This window comes from Dermacentor variabilis, chromosome 4, assembly GCF_050947875.1.
Source record: "Dermacentor variabilis isolate Ectoservices chromosome 4, ASM5094787v1, whole genome shotgun sequence".
In the NCBI taxonomy this organism is placed as follows: Eukaryota; Metazoa; Arthropoda; class Arachnida; order Ixodida; family Ixodidae; genus Dermacentor; species Dermacentor variabilis.
In genome coordinates this window covers 189,659,107-189,671,924 of record NC_134571.1, presented here as the reverse complement: position 1 = coordinate 189,671,924, position 12,818 = coordinate 189,659,107, and the positions used below count along the sequence as shown (strand labels likewise).

At 43.3% G+C, this 12,818-nt stretch overlaps 1 protein-coding gene across 1 annotated transcript in view; it reads right to left on the bottom strand.

Moving 5' to 3' along the window:
- LOC142578474 (uncharacterized) overlaps nucleotides 1-12,818 on the bottom strand; it is a 136,056-nt gene that overhangs the window by 60,082 nt on the left and 63,156 nt on the right. The window contains exons 5-6 of the mRNA XM_075687857.1: nucleotides 8,451-8,587; nucleotides 6,604-6,774 (exon numbers count right to left, since the gene is read on the bottom strand). Of these exons, the coding sequence (XP_075543972.1) occupies nucleotides 6,604-6,774; nucleotides 8,451-8,587 (308 nt within the window). The remainder of the gene's footprint in view (nucleotides 1-6,603; nucleotides 6,775-8,450; nucleotides 8,588-12,818) is intronic.

Here is a 12,818-nt window from a genome sequence, read left to right as displayed (position 1 = left end):
ACTTTCCCGAGCCAGAATGCAAAAAAGACTATCTCAGTTTTATCGGCCTCGCCTCCTATTTCCGCCGATTTAAACGCAACTTCGCAACGCTTGCATCTCCGCTCCACCAACTTCTTGGAGCTACTGTACCCTCGATTTAGACAGGGGACTGGGAAAAAGCTTTCAAGCTCTAAAGCGAGCCATCACGTCCGAGCCGGTGCTATGCCATTGTCACACGGCTGCACCTACCATCGTCCACACCGACGCTAGTGGTCATGGCATACGCGCTGTTCTCCTGCAACGTGACCATACCTCTCGAGAGCGAGTCATTGCCTATGCCAGTCGTTGCCAGTGGAACGCAGAGAAAAATTATATAATTACTCACTGTTGTTTTGGCTGTACGAAAATTCCGCCCATATTTACACGGCCGCCGATTCACGATCGTTGCAGACCATCACGCGTTGCGCTGGCTCTCCTTTCCGAAGAAATTATCGGGTCGTCTTGGACGTTGGGTGCTTCGCTTACAGAAGTTCGACTTCGGCATAATGTACAGGTCTAGAAAGAAGCACCATGAAGCCAACGCCCTCCCCCATATCCCGCTTCCTATCTCGCATCGTCCATCCACGCCTCCCTAAAACGCCCGTCTCGCGGGCCATCTTCATCCCCTTTACAAATAGCAACACCTGATTGGCCAGGCGCTGACTACCATGACCTATAGTCTCGGACTATTTATTACCGCCTCTGCGGTTCCTCCTCGCCCCAAACTTTCGTCTGCGTCAACAACTTCACCACTACAAGTTGTACAACGGGGCCCTCTGCCGCTAGATTTATCAACCTTATGGAAACAAATCGGTCCCCCCATTCCCCATTCTCTGCGAGGCGATGCTGTGCAAGCTTTTCATGACGATACAAGGGCAGGTCATCTTGGAGATCACAGTACTTACGACAGGATCCGAAGCCGGTTCTCTTGCTGTGGCCGTTCCTCCGCCGTCGCCAAAGTATATCGCCTTTTACGTGCTTTGTCAAGGCCTCAAACGCCCCACGCCTGCTCCCGCTGGGCCCCTGCAGCCATTCCTTGTCGTGCCTCTCCCTCTAAGTCTTCAGAATATACGCGTACGGAATTCTTCCTCTGACCGCCAACATAATCGCTCGATTGTGACAGCTGTTGATCATCTCACTCGAAATGCTGAGACAGCTTCCCTACATTCTGGTACAGCTTCTGAAATTGCGCACATTTTTCCTGCGAAGTATCTTTTTAGCGAAGGAGCACCACAGGTTCTCCTCAGCGACCGCGGGAACGACTTCCTCTCTTCCATTCTTTCCAAATACGAGCTACCAGCACTTTCATAAGACAACTTCCAGGTACCGTCCACAGAACAATCACTTGACTTGACCAAGCGTTTTCATAGTGCAATCTTTGACATAACCTCAGTGTACATCAACCAGGACCAGACGCATTGGGATGTAATCCCACCATTCGTGACTAGTGCCTAGGATACTGCACCTCAACATACAACCAGCTCGTCCCCATTCTTCCTTGTCTATGACCACTCACCAACTTTCGCTCTTGATGCATCTTTCTTCTGGGCTTCTATCTCATCGGCAGTGCCTTGTACAGAACAATTTGTTTCCCGCCTGGCCCACTGCTGCTACCTCGCCCGCATTACTGACATCTCCCAATCTGCTCACAGAACGAAAAAAAGTGGATGTTTCTTTGGACTGACAACTGTCAAATCAAGGCTAGAAAGACTACTAACAGCAGAGTTCTGCGAATCCGTTATCATTCCGACTTGACTAGAATAGACTAATACTATAGCAACCTGTGTTCATTGTCTCACAGCTTATCACGGCCTCTTTCCTGGAACCTAATAAAGTTAACTCTTTCATAAGTGGATTTCATTCCGTCATTCATTTTAATGCTAGAAGCCTTCGCAAACACTTTGAGGAGATTGCTTCCTTAACTACAATTCAGAATATTGTAACACATTAAATAGCAGTCATGGTGGTGCGGCAGTATATATCTCTCCTGATCTTATTTATCGCAGACGACATGATCTACATTTACCCATCACTAATTGTGAATCTGTCTGGATTGAAATAGTTAATTGTTCTCCCTCTAATGATAACAGAGATTTCATATTTGGATGCATTTATCGTTCGCCTTCATCATCAGTCGACGACTTTTTTTATAATCTTGATCATACTTTACATACCCTTTCAGTAGAAAATAAAAATCTCATTATAATGGGTGATATCAACATTAACCTACTCAATGACACATCACCAACAGTTATTTCTTACACCAGTCTACTACAAAGCTACGGATATGAATGCTTAATTGATGTTCCTACACGACAGGTTCCTAGTGGCACAGGGACGCTAATTGATCATGTCCTATCTAACTTAATAACTTCACCAGAGGCAAAAGTTCTTGATATGGACATAACAGATCATTACCCATTGCGTCTACGTTTTAAACATAACTCGAGTCCTTGCCCTCTTCCACACTTAAAATATGTTCTGGACAAAGAGAGCTTCATAACTGCCATTGCTAATATAGACTGGTCTGAAATAAAAACTTTTAATGATCCTCAGAAAGCATTTTCTAAATTTCTTACTGTAATTATATCACTTATTCATAAATTCACTTGTAAAAGGAAATGTAAAAAAAACCATTGCATTCTCTCACAATCCATGGATGTCTAAAAAGTTATTAGCAGCTTTGCGTAAACGCGATAACCTGTACAAAAAAACTAAAAACCAGCCTTTTAATACCAAATTAATTGCCCGATATAAAAGTTTACGTAACTCTATAAACAACCAGTTAAAAGTGGCAAAATGATTATATCTTGAACAAAAAATCTTACAAGCCGGCAATAACAGCAAATTGAAATGGAACATCATCAACTCTTTTCTAAACAGGAATTCTAAACCAGAACAGCTATCAAAAATTATATACAATAACTCAGAGTATAACTCCCCTAACCAAATAGCCAACGCCTTCAGCTCCTATTTTTTGATAATGACACACCCTCTCCTTCACAAGTAACTCAACTTAATCGTCTCCCTCACACATTTTTATTTTCCCCACAACGCCAGAAGAAATATATAACGTTATATGCCACCTAAAACCCACGAGTGCTGGAATAGATGAAGTTCTACCTGCTACCATTAAAATGATTGCCCACCTAATTTCTGGTATCATGTCTCATATTACTAATTTGATATTCAAGACTGGTGTGTTTCCTAACGAGTTTAAGCGCGGTAAAGTCATTCCAGTTCTAAAAAAGGTGACAGTACATTAATACATAACTACCGCCCTATTTGTATTTTACCTTTTTTCGGCAAAGTTCTAGAGAAATTAATCGCATTGCGTCTAACCAAATATCTCACTAAATTTAATATTCTCGCTTCATGCCAATTTGGCTTTCGTAATGGATACTCCACAGATTTGGCACTCATACACCTAACTGACCAATTAAAAAAAATAATTGACGACGGTCTATACGCAGGTTCAGTTTTCATTGATCTAACAAAAGCATTCGACTGCTTAAACCATATTATTCTTTTTGCTAAGCTTGAGGCTATCAGCGTTCGTGGTCCTGCGCACTCATTATTCAAAAGTTACTTATCAAACAGGGTTCATATAGTGTCTGTGTCTAACGTCTACTCTAGAGAACAAAGCGCTAACATTGGAGTCCCTCAAGGATCCATCTTAGGACCACTACTGTTTTTGATTTATATCAATGACCTACCTAACTGTTTGACCTCTACTAAGTGCATTCTGTACGCTGACGATACTACCATATTTTCCTCTGATAAACACATGTCACTTCTTATTAACAAGCAAAATACTGATCTACGAAATGTTTTAAGTTGGTGTAATGCCAACCTGTTATCTATCAATGCCACCAAGACTAAATTTGTTGTATTTTCCTCACATCAACAACATTCGGCATTCTCCCCTTTAACTTTCGGCTCACACTCCATCTCTCCCAGTCCATGCTCATCTTTTCTTGGTATTTCTCTTGACTGTAGCTTGAAATATAAAGATCACATTTCTCACATCAAAAAGAAAATAGCATACGGTATTCGCGTTCTAATTAAAACTCGTCCCTTCTTCACACATAAGACATTAGTATCGCTATACCACTCATTCATTCACTCTCATATTAACTACGGCATACTATGCTGGGGTAACACTTATAACACCCATTTGGCATCTCTCCAGGTAATCCAGAACCAATTCATCAGAATAATCACAAGGAGTTCACGCTTTGCTAATGGAAAATCCCTTTTACATGAAAACAACATCCTAACCATTTCAGAACTCACCAAATATAATCTAGGAATTTTATTCTACAAATATATGACTAAGGAACTACCATCAATCTGCTTCTCACCTTGTGACCTAATAGCTCATAGTCACACTAGATTTGCACTCAATAATAATTTTCTTCTACCTAAAGTGCGAACTAACTATGGTAAACAGACTGCGGAATTTTCCGCAATATCGCTTTGGAATACTCTACCACCTATCATCAAAAATGCAAAAAATTTATACCAATTTAAAAGAGAACTAAAATCATTCATAATAAATACTTACTGAAACTCTCCTTGTTTTTTTCTTTCGTATTGTTTTTTAGTTTTCTTTTTTAATTTTTTAATTTTATTCCGTTTTTTTTATACCGTCTTGCTGTTAACAAGTGTTCTTATTACTCATATGCTATAAACATGTTTTGATATTACTCTTCGCTCTCATCTGTACTACTGTTGCTTTAAACATTGTATAGCATCATAAGTGTCTTTAGAAGGAGGTCCCGATACAGTCTTTGACTATGGGACCTCCTTATGTATACTACGCACATGTAATTATCTGTATCTTTACTAATAAATAAATAAATTATGAAATTATGAATTATTATGAATCACAGCTACGAGTCCATTCAACGCAGTGTGATTTTCTGCCCTGGCGACGAAGTATTACACTGGGCACCTGTAGGTTTCCCCAGTTCACGTGACAATTTTCACACTCGTTTTCTTGGACCCTACAGCACTGTTGAACAGGCGCAAACAGGTGCAAAGAGGCGCATTACGCCTCTTTACACTCCCTCTGGCCGTCGTTGCCGCGGAACAGACATTGTGCACGTGTCTCGCTTGAGACCTTATGTAAGAGGCGTTTTGTAGCACAATATTCGCATCTCATGTTCCTCATCTGTACATAGCATCATCAGAGTCGCGACTTGTCCGTCGTCGTGCACGGAATCCTCGAGAATAAAGTTCGCGACAATATATATATATATATATATATATATATATATATATATATATATATATATATATAGTACAATGTGTGTATGGGTGGGTGTGGACCTCAGCACCACACAGCGCGCGAATTCATAGCCAGCAAAATGAACCCAAAATTGAAATTCACATCCCATAAAGATATCCACCAAGTGGCCCTCGGTCCTTTCACCTTTTTTTCCTCACTTACTTTTCTCGCTACTTTGCTTCATGTCCACTCCCTTTCACAGGCACTCAATACTGTTAGTACTCACACCTAGTTGCCCGGAAGGGCATTTACTCGTGCTCCTACTCCCGTCAACTCTGTAACGCTCAAAAAGGTCATGCTGCACAATTCACTAGCCATCGTGCCGGAGAGCTCACGTGCCCTTCATATCGCCAACAGTCACCCACTCGTGCTCACGACTGTGAAAAGAGTGTGTGTCCCTATGAGTGAGCACTTCAACCTGTGCACCAAACACACTGCGCCAGAAGTGCAGGACATCAGGTTCGCGAGACGCCTGATTTTCTTTCGATGGGCGTCCAGTCAGCGTATTTATTGATTAGGATTTTATCTACATGAGCAAGACCCATCAGGGGACATCGTCGTCACTTTTCAGGTACGTGGTTTTGAACTGTACTTCCCGGTAGCCTTCGTTATATCAATGGCGGACGAACTGATGTTACCAAGCGTCCACTAATGTGTATGAGTGTCATTATCCCTGTTTACACAACTTCGATCCCCAATGGGGCTTAAGCTTTCTTATCACGTAGCTGAAATTCGTGGAAAGTATTTCACAACAGCCTATTTGATATACAAATCAAATACCAATTATTATCAATCGTTTTTGGAGAAGTTAACTTCTTTATAATTTCGCTGCCAATTCAGTTAAGCAGCGTGAGCGGTCGCACACCGAGAGAGTGAGCCAGGTGTCCCGCGCGCCTAATTCCTTGCACGAAACAGCGCAGAAGTACTTCTTGAGCAGTACTAACATATTTAAGTGGGAACTTATGTCCATACAAGTAACGATAAGAATTCTTTAAATAAAAGGACAGCGTTGAAGAAAGGTCGCACTAACGACGGTGTAATATTCCACAGACAATCACCGAACCATGCTTTCAAACTAGCCTTGGTGGCTCGGCCGAAACTCCGTAACTTTGCTTGCTTGTGTGGATTGAGTTTTACCTACTCTCCGTCTCCTGAAATAGTGCACGCAGCCGAGCCAAGCTGACTTTTCAGTTTATCTCGATTGGTGAACGCTGCGCACCGCCGGCCGTTGCATTTGCATTCCAACTACGCGTATTAAAAAAAAATCATCGCGGACACACAAGGGGACTCACTGTGCTTCTTTGAGGTCGTCGTTGGGGCCTTCCTTCTGAGGTTTGGCGCCCTCGCCTTTAGCTTCGGGTGCATCAGGGTGGTCGGGTGGCGCCCCTTCCGGCTTCTCGGCGCCCGCTTTGGGCGAGGAGCCGCCGCTCTTGCTCGAGCTGCTGCCAGTGCTGCTGGTGCTGCTGCAGTGCACGCAGGGTTAGCGGCAGTAGCTCAGCTGATTGAGCTAGTTGGTGTGGCATCATACTTTTGTGAAGCGCGAACGTTTGACGCAGACCCAGAAAGAAGAATGCACGCGGACGAGCGCTAGTACTAGCAAGCAACCAGCGCTTTATTTCGTGTCTTCCTGCCCCTGTGTCTCTGCTAAACGTTCAGGCTTGGCGCACACAATAACAACAGCAATAATAATAATAATAATAATAATAATAATAATAATAATAATAATAATAATAATAATAATAATAATAATAATAATAATAATAATAATAATAATAATAATAATAATAATAATAATAATAAGGCACATCACACCTAACACTCCACTAAGGCGCATAACGTAGCTAAGAAAACTGATGAATTGTAACGACATCACATGGATCTACAGTAGCAGTGTTATATTTATCCCCACAAAGCCCAAACACCCTTCCACATCGAAGAAAACGAAGGAGTTAACCATTATGTGTGGTTATAGAGAGTACATTCACGCAAAGAATAACAAAATGTCAGTTGGGTTACATTAGCTACGAAAAGTATTTTGTTGTTCGTTTCCTCAGCTCTACAAGCCCTAACCATCGCTTTAGCGCGCCAGAAATACTTCTACGGGTTTTTCGTTTTCTTGCCCTTTAATCAGCACGTTGAGGTACCAAACTTCGCGTATCAATAATGATACATAATGCGTGGTGGGCTTAACTTCTGACTCACATGCATGAAACCGATCGCAGTATGTTTATTATCATCAATATCATCATACACTTCCGACAATGGCCTTCACATCCCTAACACGTACGAAATAACTCCGAACTTTCAAGTACGATCCAATGCGCCGTGGAGACCTATGGTTCTTGCGCATGCCGCGCGATGCTTTCGCCACCTTCACTAGGCGCTGTCGCCAAACGCACCTTGTGAGAAATAATAAAGCCAACGGTAACAGCTGTTAAGGCAAGTGGCTCACGTTTTCGCACATCGTCATTTATTTTTCAGTCAAAATTATGAATGCGCATAAACCTGTATCAGTCTAAGGTAAGGATTCAGTGAGCTCGATCCTATTCCTTTCTTATATGCCCCCTTTACGACTGGCCAATCCTTGTGAAAACGTGGTCGGAGCTCCACTCCGACAACTACGGTGTGCGGAAAGAAATAGCACAGGAGCAGATTTGTTGCAATATTATACCCGGTCGTGATCTCTGCTTCGAGCAGTTCCGATAGCAAAAAAACAAACAAAAAAAAAACTTTACGAACGTTTGGCATATAAGCCAAAAAAATCTTATGTTCGAAGCGTAATATGTTCAACGTAAATATGAATATTCGACAATTATGGGCTTTGTACACAAAGAGTTGTGAAATTTGTTTGACTTAAGCAACAATGTCTCTACTTCCATTGGCGTGAGGAGCCCATAGACGAGTTGGCTTACAGTGGCACTTCAAGCGAACGATGGGACTGATATGCCTCGGGGCCACGGATGGGGTTATTTCTCTGGCGGATCACTTCCACTTGTCGTATTAACTTTTTAATGTCGCAATACAGAATATTTCAAGTAACATTTCATAGTATAGTTACGTACCTCAACACAAAACACATCTATTGTATCCATTGGAAAAATGTTCGTTTCTCTGAGCGTATACCGAAAACTTTGCTCACCTGGTGTACGACTCTACCTCTGAGCCATCATATGTCCAGTTGACCATGCGCAGGAAGTACTTGGAGAGAAAGTGGGACACCGTGCCCAGAACAAGGAACATCCAGAGGCAGAAACCCAGGGCTGTCCAGAAGGCGTTCTGCGGGAGGTTGAAAAGTTTCACACGAAGTTGCGATTTTGCTGATGACACCTTATCAAAACACAAAGGGAAAATTAACATTCACCCAACGTGTAGAACGAACCTTCAAAGGAAAGCCATGCCGGTTTCGCAGAAAGAAAGCTTCGCAGTTCAAGAAAAATTCGCCCTGGTCTGGGGATATCCCACCCGGGAACAATGCCTCTCCGGGGCAGTCGCTCTACGAATTAGTCTAACTAATGGTGGTATTCTGCAAGTGTCGACGTAACTTGTGGGGAAGTTGCAGTGCCCACTGCAGCAGCCGCTGACTGTCTGGACTTGAATAATCGAGAAGGAATCAAACTAGCTGTGAACACTTTTCTCTCTCGTTTAGCCAATCAACAGCAGCCGAAATAGCCCTGTCCATTAGGTTGACCTTTAAACGCCCCCTCCCCAGGAGGCTAGCCGATTGTGACGCAAGAGGGAATAAGCGATTTGGGGACAATGAATATGGGCAAGCAGTTCTCAGAACCCCGCAAGGCGGAAGAAAGTTTATGAAAGCAAAAATTACCATCCAGACTAATTTTAGAACAAATATGCAAATTGCCGCGATCGGCTAGCCTTCTGGTTTGCCCAGATGGTAAAGCGACTATCCAGCAAAGGCGTTGAAACCGGGTTTGCTCCCTGCAGCAGGACAAATTTTTCTTCAACTGCGAAGCTTGCTTCCTGTAAAAGTCGCAGTGGGTTTCATTTGTGGCATCCTTGCTACAAGTTCTGTGAAAGTGAATTTTCTTGTTCATGAACTTTCGTCCACCTAGCGGGCTTCCACTGCATTCATTTGCCTAATGAGAAACTGTGCGCAGCATCCGAATGCGCGGAAATTGGTTAATACAAATATCATGGTTTCTTTAAACGAACATTGATCTTCACAGTGACTTTTTGGCATTTATGCCCGTAGCTCTGTTCCCACAAGCAAACAGCTTGAATTTTCAACACCAGATGCACCGAATCGCAGAAGTTACGGTGATTTGACGTAGCCAAAAATATTACTTTCTTGCAAAAGAGACAATGTCCATGTGAGAAATAATTTGAGGGGGCACGAAAGATGGTCATCTTTATACAAAGTATGCTAAATAAGTGCGATTTAAATCGGCTAACTGTTAGAACAAATTCCTAATCTCATAAGTTTAAATAATGTTACAATATTGTTCAAGCAACGATTTCCAATTGAAAATTAAGACAAGGCTCCAACCAGGTACCATTACAGTCATTTGTGGAAACAGCGACAGCTGCACAGCTCTATAAACGAGGCCTTCATTTATTATTAGGCTAAGCAGGGAAAGAATCTTGGGCGCTTTCCATTTTATTGTCTGTTTCTTGCTGCCCATCGTTGGAGCGATTACATTTGATTCAGAAAGCCGTAATAAATAGGATCGCAAAGCTCATTTTAGTCGAAACACTGTTTTCATCTAATTGAAGATACTGACACGTGTATTGTTGATTCCTTTCTCGGGACTAAATTTCACTCGATAACAACTTAGTTATCGCTCAGTGCAAGACGCGCCGCGTGATGTGGAACTTAATCGGATGCTAACTCTAACTCTTATTGCTGTGTGTGTTTTCACCGAACGTTGTGTAATCAGATTCTGTGTGCCACACGAATTTCTAGTCCTTTCTGGAAGGCAAGTGGCAACCAGCGATTACTCTGCAACTTTCGACGAGTCAGGTACAAACGCTGACGCACGTGACCCGCAGACCAAATTTGCGACGATTACCGACTGTGTTCGCCACTTTCGTTGTGCATGACAGGTGCTTCTTTTTTTCTGGGTGCAGGTTAGCCGAACAACTGATTACTTTCATGATTGACAGTTTTCGCTGCTGCGTTCTTCACCGTAACTACAACATGAAAACATGAAGCAATAGAAGCTGATACAAAATGCAAATATCATTCAAACTAGGTCACATGAAATCATTCCATTCAATCCCACACTCTTTATCTTAACGCCAATGGCATTCTAGGCATTCTCAGACAAAGATTTATTTTCGGTTATCTATCTATCAGCAATCCAGATGAGGGCCGCTGTCGAAGATAATGCAGCCTCAAAATTTTGGGTTGATGTGGAAGGCAGTGCGGTCTAAAACGAGTGCCACTTTTTATGTGCCACTGGTTATGCACTGCTTTACATGTGCGGCTCGTCATTGAGCACCTTGGACACCACCTCGAGTCACGCAGCATGTTCCACTGGACATGCGGACTTTACTGTGGCACCATTAGAAGGTGCACTATCCAATAGGAAGCTGAAAAAACCGGAGTCCTTGCAAGCGTAGGTAATGGTGCAGTATAGTGACAGAGGGTTCTGACTACGAAACTTTAAAAGATGGAGGTGAGATAGCCAGTCAAAAGGCTACATTGCGGTTGATGCAGTGAAACCTGACGAAATCAAGCAGGCTAGGTTACTATTTGTCCACGCCCCGTTACAAAGGAGATGCCAATAAACTATCAACATTTTGGAAGCGTGAAAGAGGATGCCCACTGCGGCACGCGCCTCATACATGACGCGTTTCGTCTGCATGCATATTCGTATAGTAGCCGTCGATTATTTCAGCCAGAGTTCTTATTTATTTGAGCCACAGTAATTTTCTGCCATAGATGTGACTTCCAAACAACACTACTCGCGTGTTATGTGGTTTGGTTACAACAGCGCGTGTCGACCCGGATTGTGTATAGGTATAGGGCCCACCACACGGCGCTGACTGTCAACTGAACTATAGTTAAATAAAATGTTTAACACAAGAGCATACCAATGACATTACCTGCACCTAGGCCCTTGCAATAATTAAATGTGACTATCCAAAACACAACCTTTGTGTTAAAAACCAGCAATCCTCGAAAGAGCCACGCGCATCATAAAGGGGACAATGACAGAATAATTTAGAAAACCGCACAATAAACATCAATATCGCTAGGCAATAGGCAGATCGGTGGCTTCACCCTATATCTGATAAGGCAACTTCGCTTTCTTTCAGCGAGATGAATGTTGGAACAACAGAATCTGAGTCCTTCTTCTTCATATGATGAATTTGCGCCATTTGACACGGCAGCTTTTCGCGGTGTTTGAACATCAAAGACGGCGTGACATCCGCAAATTTTTCACTGCATGGAAAGGTGCGAATACGCAAAGCACTTTCGTGAACTATGCCGCTCTATTCGCTTTACAATCAAGCGTCGTGCAGTCTGTCTTGTGTATTGGAGGCCGACAAACTGATTAGAACATACATTGTGTTTGCACGGCACAAACTGAATGCCGTGTTTGACGTTGCATTCCTCTATTTCTGCAACTCTTGTTAAGCACCCGCTTGCGTACTCTTTCACATTCTCTTCAGCTTATCCTTAGTCGAAAACGCGACATTCACTCGAAAATTAATGCCACCTTGTTCAACCCAAGCGAAACGGAATGGACATAGTGGATTACGACAACCTGCTTCCGCGTAGGCTCCCTAGGTGTTTTTCTGCACAGGTTGCGTTTTTAGTTATCGAAGTAAGTTGTCACAAGTGAATAAAATGCAACATTCAGGTTACCTGTCTCAGTCACCCTTGTCACCTGATTAGTAGCATCCTGCAGCATAAGGTGAGAACCGCTATTGGTTTGAACGATTCTGATGGCGTATGTAGCAATACCGTCCTTAGCGAGTTGAGAATTACGGCACCTATGGTCAAGAGGGGGCTTACGTCCTGCGTGGGTAAGGTTCCCGGCCCATATGGGAATCAATGCGCACTCTGAGGTTGTTAACGCTATTGAGTTGGCCCATGACTGTGCGCGAGGTCTTACACACCGCGGCAGTTCAGGTGGACTCACGGGCGGCGACTTAGGACTGTACAGGGATTCACTGCTCACCTTCCATGAAATCTTGGCACATTACCAACTCGCTCGACGGGCCTTTCCGCTACCACACCCTAAACTTAATAGACCACAATCGTCGGTATTTCGCATGCTACAAACGGAGTCGTTCCAGTCCAGGGGCTGATTCAGTCATTTTGCGCCTAATGTAGAACCCCACTGTCCAGACTGTGGGGAGGCGTACTGCTCCTTATCCCATTTGCTCTGGCAATGCCCTGCATTACGCAGCTCATCGCTAACCACTCTAACCGACTGGGAGGCAGCCCTTAAAAGCGGCGACCTCTCAGAGCAACTACGGGCTGTCCAGAGGGCCTGTGACAGGGCGGAGGACCACAATCTTCCTACCCCGACGTCGG